Source organism: Centroberyx affinis, unplaced genomic scaffold (genome assembly GCF_046629955.1).
Source record: "Centroberyx affinis isolate AG114_WGS23_722 - 3 ecotype Tasmania unplaced genomic scaffold, CSIRO-AGI_Caff_v1 ptg000459l_1, whole genome shotgun sequence".
Classification (NCBI taxonomy): Eukaryota; Metazoa; Chordata; class Actinopteri; order Beryciformes; family Berycidae; genus Centroberyx; species Centroberyx affinis.
In genome coordinates this window covers 106513-126007 of record NW_027279119.1, presented here as the reverse complement: position 1 = coordinate 126007, position 19495 = coordinate 106513, and the positions used below count along the sequence as shown (strand labels likewise).

The following is a 19495-nucleotide window of genomic DNA, read 5'->3' as shown; positions in this document are numbered from 1 at the left end:
TCTCTCTCTCTCTCTCTCTCTCTCTCTCTCTCTCTCTCTCTCTCTCTTTCCACCGTGCTTGCTGCTGCTGGCTGGCGATGCGACCGCCCGGCGGACCCTCTCCTCTGCCTCGGACTGTGCCGGACCCACAGGCGGGAGGAGTGTGCGCCAACTGCCCGCTGCCCGCCGGAGCTTTCCCCACTTTGACGGCATTTGGGACTGAATTTGGATGCTAAAGCGAGACAATAACTCCCATTAACTAGGTTGCACACAGTCCACCCGGCGCGTTGAGGATGTTGCAGTGAGAGATAAAGCGGCTTTCCAGCGCTATCTCGCACTCAGCCGGCATCGTCAGCTGTTGCTCTAGGAGAGAAGGGAAGTGTCGGGAGCAGCAGAAAAAGGCCAAACTATGCGACTGATTTTCAAACGGTAACCATTTTCGACCCTAACTACAGTAGGGAGCGGATGCGAGCAGAGGTTGTCAGCGAGCCTCTGAGTGTTTTATGCCCGTTGTCGGTACCGGAGGAGCTGTGCCAATGGAGAAAGCGACTCCACCGCCCCAGCCCCAGCCCCAGCTCCAGTTGTCGATAACAAAGACTGAAAGTCCAGCGGAGGACATCTCCAGCCTGACCGACGAGGAGCTGCTGAAGTGGACCAAGGAAGATCTGGTGCGGCGGCTGAGGCGGTCCGAGGCCGACAAGATGAGCGTTATTCTGGACCACGGGAATCTCATCCGGGAGGTCAATCGCAGCCTCCAGCTGCACTTGAACGAGATCAGGGGGCTGAAGGTGAGGGGGCGCGCATTGGTAAAGGATGAGATCATAGGTTTTGAGCGCACCTGAGAGCGCGCACAGCAGGGGGGATGTTCTGCTGTTCAGAGATGATGTTAACATGATGTGGGAATATATGTTTTATTATTGAAGTTTATTGTACCATTTTATATATGAGGATGTACTATATGGATATGGACAGGCTATATGTGTGATCTCTATCTAGCTGTACACACACGCACACACGCACACACACACACACACACACACACACACACACACACACACACGTTGCATTCCTGGAAATGTCCTGCACATAAATCTAAACAATTTACCTTTAGAATGACATGGCATTTGCTTTGACGATATGCAAACTAGCCTTGATCCATGCACTGCTAATAAGAGGAATATGGCATGATCTTCAGAAATGCTCAGTTTACAGTTAAAGCTGAGACCAAGATTGGGGTATAGCCTCAGATGAAGCACATGGAGACCATTCTCAGGCCATTCTCAGAGACCTCCCCACCTCTCCACCCATCCATAGTGCCTAATTAGACAGGAAAGAGCCAGAGGGTCAGAGAGAGAGAGAGTGAGAAAGGCAGGGGGGGTGAGAGAGTTGAATAATTACAGAGCGATAGAGGAGAAAAGAAGCAGCTCTTTGGGCGGTGAAGAAGGGATGTCACAGAGTAAAGTTGCTAGGTAGCAAATGGGAGCCATGTTCGGGGCATGTGATTTTGCTGCTCTTACTTTCAACCTAACCCACTGTTTTTTTCTGTGTGTGGCCTCTCCATCTCCTACAGAGCTTTCTAATCTACATTATGTACTGCACATTGAATGGTTCAATATGAGTCAATGCTTTTATGGAAAACCGAGGATTAGGATTTCATTTCATTATGACTGCATACAGCATTTGATAACTAAAAGAGCAGGGACATGGATTGAAATTGGACAGCAGTGGCAACAAATTACCTGGTAGTAAAATGAATAGAAGAAGAAATATTCAGTGTGTTGTTTTGTATGAAATCAAAAGCCCATTTGCCTTCTCCCTGCACTGATCAGTATAGTGTTTATTTATTACTCTTCCTAATGCATTGGTCTAATGCTCATTAGTCTATCTCCTCTTCCTTTCCCTTTCTCTCTATCTCTTTATCCCTCTCTCTCGCCTTCTCACTCCCTCTTCCTCACCCTCAGGACATTAACCAGAAGCTGCAGGAGGACAACCGTGAGCTGCGGGACCTGTGCTGCTTCCTGGATGACGACCGTCAGAAAGGCAAGCGTGTGTCCAGGGAGTGGCAGCGCCTGGGCCGCTACAGTGCCAGCATCATGCGCAAAGAGGTGACCCTCTACCTCCAGAAACTCAAGGAGCTGGAGGTGCGGCAGGAGGAGGTAGTCCGGGAGAACCTGGAGCTGAAGGAGCTCTGCCTGCTCCTGGATGAGGAGAAGGGGGGTGTAGGAGGAGGTGGCGGGGGAGGAGGTGGAGGCGTAGGGGTCGTAGGGGTGGGAGGGTGCCGCAACTCCATAGACAGCCAGAATAGTTTGCTGCTGGTGCCCGGGCCGGGGCTCCTGATGAGGGACGTGGGGGATGGGAGCAGCACCTCCAGCGCGGGGAGCGCCGACAGCTCCGATCACCCTCACCATAAACAGCCTCACCTGGCTGGGGGAGTGGGTGGGGTTGTTAGTGGTGGTGGTGGGGAAAAAAGGAGCCCTGAGCTACTCCATAAACCTAGATGTAGCAGCATCAGTGGAATAGGAGGAGGAGGCGGAGGGGACCGGGAGGTGTCCAGCCCCGAACACCCGGCCGGGCGTCACCGGAGCACCAGCCTGGAGTACCCATACGCCCTGCCCCAGCCCTGCCGGCCCCGCTGCGGCTCCATCTCCGTGCCCGACCACAGTCGCGTCATGCGGGGCCTGAGCCCGGAAAAGTACGGGAGGAACGTGGGCCGGCGGAGTCCGGAGCAGCACCCCAAGCACCACAGCTCTGATCTGCTGCTGGGGCAGAAGCAGCACTTCCTCGGTCAGGGAGGCAGCGGGGAGCTCTACCAGAGGCACCACAGGGGCAGCATCGGCAGCATCGGCAGCATCGGCTGCGGCAGCCCTGAGCCCCGACAGGCACATTTAGGGACCGGCGAGCACCACGAGAAGGGCTGCGTGGTCCAGGGGGGCAGCCCCGAAACTCACAGGCACCAGTACAGTATGAGCCCCGACCACATGAAGTTCGGCAGTCCAGTGAGAGACGGGCAGAGGAGGCCGGCTGGAGACGAGCTATCACCGCATCATCGAAGCATCTACAACGGCATGAATGGTAGGTTTGTGTGTGTGTGTGTGTGTGTGTGTGTGTGTGTGCGTGCCTTGTGACCACCCCCTGTCTTGACCTTCCAATTAACCTCAGAGAATCCCAACACAGATAATGAGATCATCTAACTTCTCACCCATGCACCTAACCTCTCATACACATACTCATACACAGTGGATGACCCTATGAAGCACCTTTTGCACACACACACACAGATTCACACAGACACACACACACACTCACACACGCATGCACTGGAACACTACAAGTTAACACAAAACCCTCTCCAATTTTTCTCTCATTTGTTGTTTTTTCTCTCCCTGTAAAAGTAAAAGATGATGAGATGGAGAGAGCAATATGGGAAAACTAAAGATTTAAAGAGGAGTATTGCTTGTTGGTATACGAGAGTCCACTTATTTTATTGAGAAAATAGAGAGAAAAAACTCTTAGCCACATACTGACTGATACGAAAGTTGCACAGCATTATTGATTTTTTTATAACACTGTCTCAAGAGAGATGTGGGGGGTTTGGTGGATGAGGGAGAAAAGAGGAGGTTCAAAAAGATTAATTTTACATGCTGTCTAAGTCAAATAGTTCCAGCTCAAATCAAACATAAAAAGCTTAAAATTTCACTTAGTGGTGTAATGTTGAAACTGTCAGCACCCACGCCTATACTAGCATGCTTACACACACACACACACACACACACACACACACACACACACAGGCACACACACACACACACACACACACACACTTACACTTCCTGGATGCTGAATTACCCCCAAATCTTTGCTCCGGTCATGTCCATCTCAGTGAGATCAGTGGGAGTTAAGGGTGTCAGAGAGGAGGAATATCAAAGTAGTGACTTGGCTGCTGTTTAAATACCCCACAGTGGCTGATAATGATTTCTGGAGCCCAGGAAAAAAAAGTGCTGAGTGGCACAGAGCTGGCAGAAGCTAAAGGACATATTCCTCAAGGTGAAATATCTGCCTGACTTTGCAATATGGAGCTGAAAATACAGGAGAAACAGAAACAATCTACACAGAATGAGGTAGACTCAACACTTTACAGAAAGGATTTCACCTATGCATCATTAAGCAATGTCAGCTGTGATTTCAAAGAATATGCGCTATTGTGTTATTGAATGATGAGTCATTAATTGATAATTGGGTTGAGGGATTCCATCGAAAACATGTAATTACAAAGCAATTACCTAAATTGCTGGGTTATAGGCGAGCGTACTGTTATTGCTCATTGTGTGGCCTTAACTTACTGTAGCCCCAGACAGGGCAATCTAGTAGTAAACATCCTCTCTCTAGCCATTTTGCAATCTCTATGGATTGTACCGGATTATCGTAAAAGCACAACTTTGATTTGGATCATCATTTTGTTTTGTTTTTATCTCTATCTTGTGCGCTCTGTAGCTATATAAGAGATTTCAATCTTGAAGTAACCTGAAACCCATATGATGTTTGTGAAAGGCCATGCCACATTAATGCTTGACAAATCCTTAATTGGAAAATGTTGTGAGTGCACAGTGCACTCACTGGCCCTTCAGCCTGGTGGTTTGCCAACTGTGGCATAACTGCTGTGAACTTAGCTTGCAGCGAAATTTGTGCAGCAAGTAGCCTTTAACCAGGTCCATAAAGACTTCATTAAGCATCTGTGTGAGAACTGTTTGAGAGTGTGTGTGTTGCCACAGGGATCAGGGAGGAGTCAGTTGGTTCATATTGGAACATCATGGCTAGTTGTCTGTCAGAACGGCCGTTTATCACTATCAACAACAAGTCCCCACAGGGCCACCATGTCTCCACTGACCTGACAAGGACACTCACTTCAAGTGTCACAACATTGTATGTACAGTATGGACCGAGACCTGCAATAATACTTTGGCTGAGGGAATGAGATTTCCTTTTGCAATCACTGCAGATAGGGAATTAATTGTCTCAGAATTTTGTTTGGCATGGAGTAATGGGTGGATCAAGTGAACATTTAATTCAGCCACTTATATACCAATAAGCCCTCCTGATAGTCTTGAAATGTCATATAATGGTAACACTAACAGATTAAAGTACACCAAAACACCCCCCGCAGTTGAAGGGAGAAGGAAAGTATACAAAAAAGGTCCACAAAATAGGCATAGAGAAAGGCCCGTATGAGATAGGAAAAGAAAAGAGAGCAGTTTTGTGTCTCCACTCTCCAATATGCTGAGTCTGTGTATGTCAGCCGCTAACCCGTCCCTGCTGCCACCAAAAACACAGGAACAAGCCCTGTCCCTTTTTGGACTAGGAGGGAATTTAATTCCTGTGACGATGTAGTACACTCCAGTCTGTTGGATTATCCTATAAGCCCTTTGCACAGTATTATTTCATTTTTTTAGACTTGTGTGCGTGTGTGTGTGTGTGTATGAGTGTTGTCCTGGGTCATTGTAGCACTGTTGGTTTTCGTAAACACAATTCAGATAAATGAAAGTCTCAGGTTACACGTGCCACTCAACAGCACGGAAGCTCAATCCATTTAAATTCCTGGCAAAATCCAAAACGAAAACAAAACAGGGCGCTGACCTCTTCGCTCCTTTAATACGTTCATCGGTTTGCTTCTTTTAGGAAGCTTATATATCACAGCTGCTCTTATTTTTACCAGCCAGGAGAGAAAGGTATCTCATGACAAACAAAAGCACTCTCAATTCTGCTTCTGAAACATGCGACTGATGTTTTGTTTCCTGGGCAAAAGCAAAGAAGCGTAATATGAAACTTTTTCTCTTGCATAACCACTCATCCAGATAAAACTAGAATCAGAAAATCAGATAGAACTACTAGTATATGGGGAAAGTGCATGGGATATGGAGAATCTGTGGAGAGTACTAAGTGCATGAATTGGACTTAAAACACTGTTGCCACTGTTGGCATTTTGTAAGGTGTTGTATGACAGCACCTTCATTTCAGTTGTAGCCCAGAGCCAGCGCATCTGACTTGATTATGTGATAGATTACCAATTTGTGACAGATAATCAGCCATGCAACACCGTAGTCTCTTGACCCAGACTGGATGGGTGACTGTTCACTAAGCCTATAGGGTTGCTGCACTGCAGAGGGTCTTTTTCGGAAAGAGGAGAGCCTTAATCATGTTTTCTGCTTTAGCAATCACATGTTCTGCATATTAGCTTAAGCTGCTCAGATGATCGGGAGAAAAAAAAGAAAAAAAGCCATAGGGGAGAAAAGACACAACAGTATGTGAGAGCCTCTGCCCTTGTAATGCCAGTGAATGCCACACATGCGCACACATACACACACACACAAGACACACATGTGAACACGCACACACACACACCCAGACACACACAGAAACCTAGAAACACACGCCTCAACACATGCACATACACACACGCTGTCTAGCAGTTCCTAAACTCACATAGTTCTCGAAGTGGGGATTTAAGAGTCCCGAGAATACTCAGGAAATCAAAGTGTGCATGTTTTGCATTTCTGACCCTCTCACTTTCTCCTCTCGCTTTCTCCATGTCATTCTGCGAGAAACTTCTCTCTCATCCTTCTTCTTTCTTCTCTTCTCTCATCCTTCCCCTCTCCCTCCATCCATTTCTTGTTTACTACTCAGTCTTCTCTGATTATCCTATCTGCTTCACTCCCTCTGCCATTATCCATCCTTTCATAACCACTATTGTGTGTGTGGGTGTGTGTGATTGTGTGGGTGAGTGTGAATGTGAGTGTGTGGGTGTGAGTGACCTTGGGAAATACTCCCCTTTGACTCCCTTTGTTTCTAAATTTAGCAACAAACCAGTAGCCTCTCTCGGGTTTACCCCATGATACCTATAGTAGCAACACACACACACACACACACACACACACACACACACAGTCTAAAACCATCACTTGTCAGTCAAAGAAACATGATATGTTGTTTCTTTAAGAGAAACTGAATCTCCCTCAACTGTAATGGATTGGGTGCTGTAGCTTTGTACCACTTTTGCCCTGCGATGAAATTTATTCATGTCTATTTCCATTTGCTTTGATTTGATTTCTTCATATTCAATGACGACTGACAAACACTCACAGCATGATTGAACCTGGAAGCGTTGTCCATTCTTGTGCATATCATACCAGATGGAGTTAGCATAGATCATTCTGCTACCTCTCATTGATTCTATTGGTCTTTATAATTGTAGCATCAATGCGGACTATTCAGCTCCTCTGGCTGTTGTTTAGAAGTGCTGCTGCAGTGACAGTGAAACAGGAAATGATCACTGTAGCTTTGGCCTCATATAATGCTCTCCCTCTCCACTGCCAGTGAGAAATGCCAGGCTGTCTCTCTCTCTCTCTCTCTCTCTGTCTCTCTCTCTCTCTGTCTCTGTCTCTGTCTCTCTTTCTCCTAATTGGCTGCCGGTGTGAACAACCAGCTGTCGGACAGAGAGAAAACTCTGATTACAAGGCCTTGTTTCTGGAGGAGACGGGATGTACTGTTTGCCAGGCTGAGCTGAGGAAAGCAGGGTGAGGAAGTCTTTGAGTGGATTACTGGGTGTTTTTTCCCCTCTCTCTCTCTCTCTCTCTCTCTCTCTCTCTCTCTCTCTCTCTCTCTCTCTTCCTCTCTGTCTCACACACTCTTCCTCTCTCTTCACTCTATCCTCTTCTTCCTCACTCATCTGCCAAGGCGATGGATGGCAAGCCTCCCCAGCTCCAGACGAAATGTCAAGTCTTACAGACTAAGCTGCATGAAGAAACTCAAATGTTTGTTGCAGCTGCTTGGCATGAAAGGATTTGGGGGAGCATTAGGCTGCTGTTACTCCAGTGGATTAGTATTATTACCAGACAGCATCAGCTGTGCTGCTCGTATCCTCGCTTTACCTTTCATTACTTCATCAACTTGTTAAAGTTGCATAATGTTGTGTAATTTTGTTTAGTTGATAGATTGGGGCAGATTGACTTGTTCATGTCCATAATCCTGTGCCGCTGTCATCTAAGTCTGTTTTTAAAAAGTTAACTGACAACACAGCTTGCTGCAAGTAAGCGTGGTATATCAAGCATGTTGAAGGTTCAACCTGTTAATTTTTTATGACAGCTCGTAGTCGTTCCCTGCTCAAACGTTTTTTTTTAAATCTGAAACAGTAGAGGAATAAGAGACATAAAGCAGATGAAACACTCAAGAGAAAGTCAGATTGATACAAGGCCAGCAGGGACATGAGGTGGAAGTCTCTATCACGACCCCGTCTCCGGGAAGATGTGATATTATCACACCTGAGACCAATTAAGCATCCCAAACACCCCTGCCTATAGGCCATCAGAGCAGCCATTAAGCAGGGAGTGCATGATTAGGTATTTTGTTTATCTGCCTCTGGTGCATATCATTGTCATTTTTAATCAAGGTGCTGTCAGCTTCATCTCTTTAATGCTTGCTCCTCATGATTGCAAACAGCCATATATTGCATCCTTGCCGGGTAATACTGAAAAAATGCTAACTATTTTTTGGTCTTACACTGGTAATTGCATCAGTTAAGTACACTCATGACAATGGGAAATGGAGTGTGAAATGTCTCTAACAAGAGAACAACATTGTTTTTTTGGCAAGCTAAATTATAAATCAGGAAGAGGCAGGGAGAATGATTACCTACTACAGGTATAGCCAAGATGAACAATTCCAATAATTCTGAGGCTGTATGAGTGTAGCATGTTGGCACTCTGATATGTAAATGTCATGATGTGTCTTCAAGTGTAAAAAGGCAACAACAGTTTCAGTCAGATGATTCAGTCAGAATTTATTAACGTTACTTGATCCTGACCAAGTAAAAACTCACCATCATTGTAGGATGCTATCCTGGCTCCCAAACAGTTTCCTCCACCAGCGGCTCCTAAGTAGCTGAGTGAGTTATGAAGGAGACTGCTTGGCTCGTACTAGCGTAGCTGCAGCCCAAAGCCCAGAGGAATGTGACAAATGTTCCGGAGTAGCCCCAGTCATCCGGTAGACACGCAAACCCAGTGGAACGGAGAACGGTCTTTGTCCTCTTACGGTGTGCCAATGGGGAGTGGCCCAGTGAGCTGAGAGGAAATTAGCTTGCTAGGCCAGGTAATTAACTGGAAGTTGAGTGGCTGCCATGTAAGAGGGCAGGACTGGGCCTGAGGGGAGCTCTGTCAGTCCCAAAGTCACCACCAGTAACCACATTTAGCCATGTTACATTTGCTTCGGCTGTAGCTGTCGGCCAGGCTTTTGAGGGGTAGCAATGTGAGGCTGCTGCTGTCAGGTGATAGGGACGACAGCAGAAGAGTGAAGCTGAACAAGCTGTGTGCACATATGCAGGCCTGGATAGGTATTCAGCTGGATGTTTGGCACCTTTGGGCTACCTTACTTTGTGACTAATAGGAATTGATTTTGTTTTCTCAGTCATACAGATCAATTGTTGTCATTAAATGAAATGTATCCTGCATGAGCTTCCTGACAGCTCGCCGACAGCATTATTACCCCTCCCCTTCAAAACGCCCATGAGAATGTAGTTATCCATTTCCTGCACACATTTACCTCCTGCCTACACTGCACATATGCATTATGCTGTTCTGATGTAATGCTTTCTCTCGATGAAAATGACAGCAAGGCATGTGTGCAGCTCCCATTACCAGGGATTGACTGACCTTACCTACATGAAATGATTGGCACCAATGTCATTATATTGATATCAATGTCTAGTTCTCTTTCAGTGATGTCTTCTGGGCTGTGAGATTTTCTTTCCCCTTGATGAAAAACACCATCATCATAGAGCAGCTCGGAGATATTGAAACCAATCTCATTACCCCCCGTTGCTTGAGACTGAGTTGCTCATTTCTTTTACTGTTACAGCAAAAGGAACATTTAATTACCTTTTTCGTGCCGCTTTGTGAAAGTTTTAGCTGCAGGTGAAACATGTAATTGAGAGAATTCTTGGGTTACTTTGAGCTAAAATCAACGGTTGTAATTTTCTGTTCTGGTAGGTTACTTTGTTAATAGTTTCTCAAAATGTAGGCTGGTGAATTTATGTTTTTTTTTTAAAAAGGACTACTAAAAAGGACTATAGCTCTATACTGCCATTTTATAGGATTTTGCCCATAATTACTTTAATTTATGTGGTGTTCTCTTCTTGTCTCTCATGCTGCAGTAGGCATGTTAAAATCTCAATTTCACTGCTTGGTGTGAGAAGAGCTGTCTTTGATGAACAACATACAGTATGTGAGACATGTATTTTAAGAACAGAGCAATATACTGTTAATTCTAGTCCATACAGTATGCCAGTGTTAATGCTGTGATATCAACACATATGTCAGGCTTAATTTGAAGAACTGATCCCTGAATTCAGTATTTCATTGCACTGTGCTGAAGCAAATTGCCTCAACTGTTTTTCATATCTGATGCAAGACATTGTTCTCTGCTCTTTCACATCCTCTATTGCTTCTATCTAAAGACAAGAGAATTTTTAACGTGATACAACTACCAAAGGATCGCACTCGTTTTCCTGAGGGAGGGGCGAGACGAAATACTGTAAGAAAGTGTAAACAATTTGCAGCCCGAGGACGTGGGTCAATAAGTCCAAAGGCTTGTGGGACTTGTGGAGACAGAACTCATTAAATACGGACCCTTGGTGCTAGGCAAGGCGGCAAAGGATTCTGGGATGCTTGGAACGAAGGTACCATCATTCACAATTGGTGAGGTTACCAATATATACTCTCACCCCCCTCTCAACCACACACACACACACACACACACACACACACACACACACCCCACCCCACCATCTTCCACATGCCATGTCCTACCTTTTATATTATTAATTAGCAATGAGGAGTGATGGGTGGTGACATGTTTGCTTCTGAAATAGGACAACAGCAGTTTATCTTGCAAATGTGTGCTTAAATATTTAATTTACCGTTGAGAGTCGTAGCAGGATGCATGCCGCCCCAGAACAATTGAGAGGGAACGGGCCCTTGTAGAATGAGGGGGGCGATGTAGGCCTTGAAAACAGGAGACAAAGGCAACGTAAAAAAGAAGAGTTGCTGATGTTGTGACAGCACTGGCTTCTCTTGAATTCCATCTGACACTATTCTGTTTTTTCCTACTGAGTTTATCTCTTTTGTGTAAATTTGATTTTCCCCACAGAACCAGTCGATCTCTGAATCATACATTAAGGAACAAGGATTTCAGGATTTCAATGCTGATCCAGCAGGCAGAAGCTTTGAACATGTCTTTACACAAAATGTGATGTCTACACCGTGTGTGTGTTGTGTTGTGTGTGTGTACTTGCCTTTTGATGTCCATGTGTGTCTGTCTGTGTCCCTCGATTGGGGGCAGTGATAAAGTAGAACTGAGATCACAAGGCCAAAACAACTGCAGAGAAGGAGGGACTTAAAGGCCCCCCACACACACACTTGCACAAACCCAGACACACACACACACATACACACACACACTTACACACACACACAGCCCCTAAGGCATGATCAGCCTACAGGGCACCAATTAGCCAGCTCTACTCCAGTGAGTTCCCCGCTCTCCTCTCCCCACAGTCTGCTGTAACCCTCACAGTCGGCCGAGCCGCAGACACCAGGGCTTCAAGTTATTTGCTGTTCTTACCTGCCTCCATCAAGCACTTCATTACAATGCTTACACAATAGTCTGTAGGCATAGATACGGCAGCATGAAGGAGTTTCCTGTCTCTCTTTCCTTTATTTTCACGACGCTCCCCGCAGTCTAATGTGACAAACAAATGAGGACTTCAATAAACTGTCAGTCAGAAGAAATAAAGCTGCTCTAGGCAGGATTATTTTGTAAAAATACACCTAAACCTATCAGCCTAAATCATCCCATCCTCTCTAATTGAGACACTGTACATTCACTATATTTGCCCAAATTAATTTGTGGTGTTGGGTGTGGTTGCTAGTGGGAAAACTACTAATTTGTCACTTCCTGAGGGTGGACATGGGACGTGACAAATGGAAAATTAAGTGTGAAATACAAAAGTGTCTCCTAAACAGCAGTGAGCGAGCACTCTGCTCAGAGACAGCTGGCCTCACCAGCGTTAGATCTTTTGCCTCTTTGGTTTCCTTTAATATTATCTTACATGATTTCTGGGTATTGAAGTTCGAGTTTCCAAATGGTTGCCTCTCACTGCCGTTTGGAGCCGCCACTGTGCAAAGTTGCTCACTGTAGCTGTAACTATGGCGACAGACTGACCGGCCCAATCCCCAATAGTGTAATATGACTTTGACCATGATGTCATACTTTTATCATGGCCTGCTTTGTGGTGCACATGAGTGTTGCGACAAAACTTTGTTGGCCGTTTAGCCCTCTAGAATTTTCAAGCACAGTACTTGATAACTTGAAACGATGCATAGCGCTGCTGCAGTTGAAGAGAGGGAGAGTGAGAGAGAGAGAGAGAGAGAGAGAACTATAAATAGATGAGTCTGACATCTCACATCACATCTCTCAGAATGGTGAGTATATGGACACAGTAAGTAAAAAGTAAGTAATCCATAAATACAGATACACAATTGAGATCCATCAATCCACCTGACTTGCATGTTGTTGGAATGTGGGAGGAAAAACACATGAACGCGGGGAGGAAAAACACATGAACGCGGGGAGAAATCCACAGTCCACACAGAAAGCCAAACCCGGGTCTTTCTTGCTGTGAGGAAACTGAACCACCCTGCCACCTTAGACCACAGGCAGGGAGGGAAAATCCCAATATCGTTCATCCAAAAGCAACACTGGCCCGCTATCGCAGGGAGGTAACGCAGAAGTCTTGCTTAAGTCCACATCCGGTATAGACCCGCTATGAGCAATGCGAGAAACGATTGCTCATTTTATAGATTTACACCGGACATCAAGGAGAGGAAGAGATGGATTCCTCAAGTGCGTCAAGTGTATAATGGGAAATTAAGTGCCACTCGATCTCTGCGATGTTCAAGACATCAGAACTCGTGTTATTTGTGGCTGAATTGACCTCAAATTCTGTAAGTGGGAACATAATCCCGATATCCTGTGACATACTGGGAAGTCAGAACGGTACATTGCATAGTTTGCTTTTATTGTGTAACTTGTGCTCTATAGAGAAGGAAAGTTATACCGGATGTGACGTTGACTTTACCTCCCTATATTGGCCTCTTTATTATTTCCACTGTGTATTATACAGTAGCCTCACATGATCTCAGTGTTATATATTCTGAACATGCTCCCATGCTCACAATGTCGCAGCATGGACTGTACAGTAGCTGCCTGAGGGACATTCAACCAAGCAGCTACAGCCTGCTAGTCAGCCTCACTGACTGACTGACAGACTGACTGATGGACTGACTGACTGACTGACGGACTGACTGACTGACCGCTGGCTAAACGGAAGGTCACTGATCTACCATGCATCTCCACAGGCTTTCCTGCCCAGCCAGCCTGAATAATTTATGTGGCAGATTTTTAGGAGATCTGAGGGACTGGCCATGTGAAATTACCTTGCATTGATCCTGTAAGCTGAGAGAGGGGTAGAGAGAGAGAGAGAGAGAAAGAGAGATAAAGAAAGACAGAGGGTGTGTGTGCGTGTGTGTGTGTGTGTGTGTGTGTGTGTGAGAGGGAGAGAGAGAGAAAGGGGGGGGGGGGGGGGGGGAGAATTGATAGATCAAAGAGGATCGAGAAGAGATGAGGAGCCCAGAGGAGAGCAGGTTGATGTGTTTACTGGCTTGATTCAGGCATCAATAACAACTTGATTACTCATTTTGACAAACTATATAGCTACAACAATCATTCAGAAACTTTTCAGAGCTTTTGTTGACTAGGAGAGGCGCTTTCATTGCCTGGATCCAGCCCCCTTGAATCATTTTTCGAGCTTATTTCAACAATTTTCATCTCACAAAAGAGATCAGATTTTCTTTGATTTCATTATTACCGTTTGCTTAATAAGGTTACAGTGCTCTTTCATGGGCTTTAAGATTATGAGTTATATAAAGTTAGTAATTGGTCTCGGGCTGCAGAGGGAAAAGGGTTCCCGATCCGGAACTGTGATTTATTTAGTGTGGGAGCAGCTTTTCTCCCAAGCCAATCTCGGAGATCTCTTTGTGGGGAAATTAAGAGCCTTTCTCTCCAGCTCTGGTGTGCAGAGGTGGAATTTTAGGGAAGTTAAGCCCCACATTATTCTTCAGTAATCACATTATCTATATACTCTTTCTCTGACCCCCACCCAGCTCCTTCCCTCACCACATCTCTCACATCCCGTTAAATCCAATTTTGGTTTCAACACCCAGCCCATAACTAAATCACCAAACATCCTCCAAGTGTACTGTGTGTTCTCTCACTCCACAACTCTCCTTGAAGAGGTCGCGGAGGCCGAAAGAGCAGGTTTCATTAGTCATTAATCAAGTTCAGTTTAAAGGGATTCTCTGGATGTTGGCGCCGCGGCTGGTGTGTGTTAACCAGACAGATCACAAGCAATCCTGTGACCCGTGTGTTCGTGATTGCCGACCTTGAGACAGCAAATCCATTTAAGCTAATTGTCCCCACTCTCCTGCGCATGAGAGTCATCTACGGTGGTATCAGGCCATCGGAGCATGTTTACACAGTGGTCTCCTTTCAAATGTCATTATTCCCATCGAGACGGCTATCAGCTGCACTTAACAATAGTCTCCCGGTGTGTGTGATGTGTGTGTGTGTCTGTGTGTGTGTGTGTTATGGAGCTCAGGAGGTGTATATGGTCATGTGTTTACCCCACTCTCCTCACCCGTGTATGAGCCCTCCCTTGACCGTGTAATCAATTTCATTCCACACACCCTGACCTCTACATGAAAATACCCCCCCCCGCCCACACACACACACACACACACACACACATACACACACTTTAAAGGAGTTTTCATATATCTTCCTTCCTTCCCCTCCCCCCACTAAGATAAACAGTGAAGGAAGGGGGTGGGTGGGTGGGGGGGAGGTGTAGCGAAGGTGGCTACTGGAATCTTTTGCAGAACTCGGCGGTCACAAGAGCGTTATGAATCTTTAATGTGAGATGTTAGCGCGCCAAGGAGAGGAAATGTGCTGAAAACGTGATTATGGACTCATGGGGAGGAAACAGTTGGAGGGGAGAGAGACAGAGATATCAAGCGAGGAGCCAAGGGGAGGATAAAATAATTGTTTTGAAGGGCAAAGGAGGTAAAGAGGGATAACATTTTTTTTTTTTACATTGGGTCTCTCAAGGCAAAGGCATTTTCCCAAACCAAGTGATCACAACTGCACTGTGCGGGCCTGCTCAGCCATTCACTATGGAACGACGCAACATGAACCAGAGTCACTGTATTCAGTAGCAAAGCACAGGGCCAGCACAGTATGGGAGCAAATCAGTCCCAGAATGTAAAAACAGCCTTAGTTGATGCTGATTTCTGACATAGTGAGCATCTTTTTTTTCAGTTTTAGATGGTACAAAGCTTGTAGGACTGAGTGAGAGCCGAACACAGCGTTGGAGCTTCAGCACCCAGCAACAACAGAGGAATTTTGGCTAGTATGGCAAGTAGCCGGCTGGCTATAGTCTGGAAGACTATGGGACACCTGATTAACTATGCATACTGTCGACCAATCAGAGCATTCATTAAAACCTGGGCATAGGTGACATGATTTACATCAGGAAGCAGATTGGATTTGACAACCAGAGGGAGAGTTTTTCAAAAGGTGTTAGTCAAATTTCCACAATGCTCACAATTAATAATTTGGGTAACTTTACATAAACAAGTCATTTGTTATACCATGAAATTAAGAAATGCAATTCTAAAAGTAGTGATGGGGTCTCTCTCAACAAAGGTGAAAAGATAGACTCAGACTGAAGAACCTGCCTTGTTTTTAATGTTGAGTGCTATAGTGTGATGTCTTACACTTGTCAGGATGAGTGTGAGAGAACATGACTGAGCTCCCACAATGCACTGCACTGTTCAGTCTGTCACTCCTTAAGCAAAATAACCCCTCGTTTCTTTGTTTCACTGTCTTTCCTTTTATCCCCGTCTGTCTGTTTCTCTCTCTCCTGCCTTTGTTCCCCTTCTTTATGTCTCAGTTTTGATACACTCTAGATTTGAGGTCTAGATAAATCAGTCTGTGTTTGTGTGTGTGTGTGTGTGTGTGTGTGTGTGTGTGTGTGTGTGTGTGTGTGTGTGAGCCCGCACCTTAGCAGATTCACATTTAGCTAGACTGTGAAGGTTGCTGCAGCTCTGCTAGCTGTCACTTGCACCATTGCAGCAGAGATTGAAACAAATGAGAGGGAAATGTGGGACAATTGCAAAATGCTGCTCTATGTGACACAACACAACCCTAATCGGTCGCCATGGACCTGATGCTGCTACTTAATGCTCCATCTGTCTTTCAAAGTATTCTGGAAATACCCATCTAACTGCCCCTGGATTATAATGCCACCCCGAATCATGCTTGCTCAGATGCTGTAGCCAGGACTATATGATGAGAAATGTTACATTTACATTTTAATTTTGGTCAGTCTGTCCATCTTTCAGTAGATAACTGGTAGATGGTCTCCCTTCCTCTGCCTTATAGCTGTTTCCTCTATATGACAGACAAAGTTTCTCAGTATCACAAAAACAAGTAGTACTATCCAACGCTATGTTTTATTTATGAGTCATTTTTTATTTGTTTTGGCAGTCTAAACAGACAAACTTCAGCTCTGAACCATTAAATTAATGAGGCACTCTTCACCCTTCAAAACAAAAACTTTGAAACTCATCTCTTCCTCTTCCTCTCTTTCCCTCTCCTGTGTCTCAGCTTTGATATCTGCTGGCTGCTGCACCAACAACTGTAGAAATGTCAAGCTATGGGACAGGTAAGAATACCTCTCCACCTTCTTTCCTTTTCATAAGCCTCTTCTGTGCTAATTATACTCTTTGAAAGAATAAGAATAGCCTATGGAAGGTCATTATCTGTTCTTTCAACAATGGCTCCTAATCCTCTAATTAGATCCTATTATTCTATCTTACCATACTGTCTGCTACTTTTAGCTGGGGCCACACCTAGTCACAAAAACTTTTTACATTTGCTGACTGCTGACCAACCGAATTCCACTGACGGAAATGTCATGCATTGCACAGTGTAAATGGTGCAGTTATAGGGCATCCATGGTTTATATTGAATAATTACTCAGTCAGTACTAACTGATGTATAAAGCCTATTACATTTTCACTGGGTTCTCTAGTTGATCATTAGGTGATCAACAGAAGCTCCTGAAGCCTGAAAGGGTGAAGGCATCACAGATGAACTCCAGTGACTTTATAATGTACATTTGCAAGTTTTCCCCAGTTCAATCCGGTGTCATTGGAGGGTCAGTCTATATGAGTCAGTGCAGTGCATTGTCTCCAGATGAGAAATGTGTTTGCATGCTTGGTCTGGCCCAGGTGTAATCACAGTGGGTTTACAGGAGGACTACAGAGTTAGAGGTGACCCTATCCTGTCCCCGTCTGCAATCCTCCATCTTCAATCAGGCCCCAGTGGGAGGGGGAGATGGCTCTGTTAATATTTAATGACTGCAAGACAAGACCTACCTTCCCCTAGAGGATAGTCGAGTCCCCCCCCCCCAGCCGCTCCTCTCACTGAGAGGGCACACACACATAAACACACAGGCGTGAATACTGGATTCACACATGTTCTCATGGTTGTTCTCACATACAGATATCGTGACTTTTCCTACCTGTGGATGAAAGCGTTTTCCATCTTCTTCCCTCCCCATTATTGTTTTCACCCCATCTCTCCATGTCTGCATGTGCTATTTTTTCCCTCACGCCCATTATCTCATACAAAAATATCAATGACTCAGGTACAGAAAAAAAGAAAGATGTACTTTTATGTCAGTAGATGATTTGTGAGCTCCAAAAAAGCAACACAGATCTGCTAACAATGCAGAGTGAAGCGCGGCCCGGTGGCCGTCCCTGGGCTCTCCCCTGCGCTGCAGACAGACGCAGGCTGGAACAAGAGGATCTGTCACTGATAAGCAACACAATAGCCTGCAGTGATGAACATCTTACTCCCCGAAGCTCTCTGTTGCTTTCGTTTGCTTCTCTCTCCAGATCTGTGCAGCTAGCTGTCGCACTTTGTTTTTGTATGTATTGATTTATCTTGACTAGCTATAGCTGCTTTTCTTTTTAATCTATCTATCTATCTATCTATCTATCTATCTATCTATCTATCCATCCATCCATCCATCCATCCATCCATCCATCCATCCATCCATCCACCTACCTACCTACCTACCTACCTACCTATCTATCTATCTATCTGTCTATCTGTCTGTCGGCCTGTTGGTCTATTTATTGCATCTCTTTCTCTATCTATCTATCTATCTATCTGTCTGTCTGTCTGTCTATCTATCTATCTATCTATCTATCTATCTATCTATCTATTGCATCTCTCATTTATTCCTAGCCAGAATATTAAAATCATATGTATTGGGGAATAGTTGGGACTTTTGTTGTATTTCCCCCCCCCTGCGACATTCCTGTCTGTCTCTACTGTCAGTAGAGGCAAAAATGCCCAAAAATTATATATATAATAATAATACAGTAATACTTGATATAGCACTTTTCGAAACAAATGCTACAAAGTGCTTCACACAAACGACTCAAAACAAAAGGTGATAAAAGCAATGTGAGGATAAAACACAAAACCATAGTCACACCATAAAATGTCAGATAAAACAAGTTTACATTAAAATAAATAAAATAAACACAAATACAAGAGAGTAGAGTATCATCAGTATCATAACATTTATTCTCCTTATTCTTCTTCTTTCTGTACAGCTTTGATGCCTCTTCTTGACCCCAACTTGGCCGGCCAGGCTCCTCGACGGGAGGGGAGGAGGGGGGGATATAAAGGCACGGCCCTCCTGCGTCTCTGGCCCTGATAGACACGAGGGCCCCCGGGCACCCCTGCCCCCGCCCCCCACCACCACCTCCACCTCCACCTCCACGGCTCCGGATGGTCCGTCCATGTCCTCATCCATCTCCACAGCCCTGAAACAGCCTGCCTCCATGTTTTCATTTCTACATATCAAGAGTTTTTTGGGGGGATGCTATTAGTACGGTTGGTAAAACTCCGGAAGACTGCCACAGCTAAACGGATGAGAGTGGGTATCTCTCCCTGCCAACTGTGACATGGCCTACCTCCTGGAGAGCGAAGCGGGGAGGGGGAGGGAAGCTGGGGGGGGGGGGAGATGAAGAGGACTCTACACTGTTTGTGCCGCTACCCTCTGTTTACAAATGTAGTTCATTGGTGGAGAAGCACATTTCTCAGATTTTCTAGACCCTGCTGTTCTCACCATTAATTATTTTCCCACACCCTTTCCTCGCTCTCTCTCTCTCTCTCACTTTCCTTTTCCCCCTCACCCTCCCTCCTTCCTCTGAGGTCCCCTCTGTCTCTATCTCTCTCTGTCTTTCTCACCCTCTCTTCCTCTCCCCCTCCT

General features: G+C 45.3%; 1 protein-coding gene across 2 annotated transcripts; it reads left to right on the top strand.

The window, feature by feature from the left end:
• Positions 1-206: 206 nt before the first annotated feature.
• Positions 207-19201, top strand: ccdc85al (coiled-coil domain containing 85A, like). 2 transcript variants are annotated; one of them, XM_071517107.1, is made up of 4 exons: positions 207-767; positions 1941-3042; positions 16810-16867; positions 18834-19201. In XM_071517107.1, exons 1-4 carry the CDS (start codon positions 483-485, stop codon positions 18850-18852), a joined length of 1464 nt encoding a protein of 487 aa, XP_071373208.1. In that variant the 5' UTR covers positions 207-482; the 3' UTR covers positions 18853-19201. The 2 variants fall into 2 exon arrangements, with proteins under 2 accessions (XP_071373208.1, XP_071373207.1); XM_071517106.1 differs by lacking the exon at positions 16810-16867 and having other exon boundaries at positions 1941-3051.
• Positions 19202-19495: the final 294 nt, after the last annotated feature.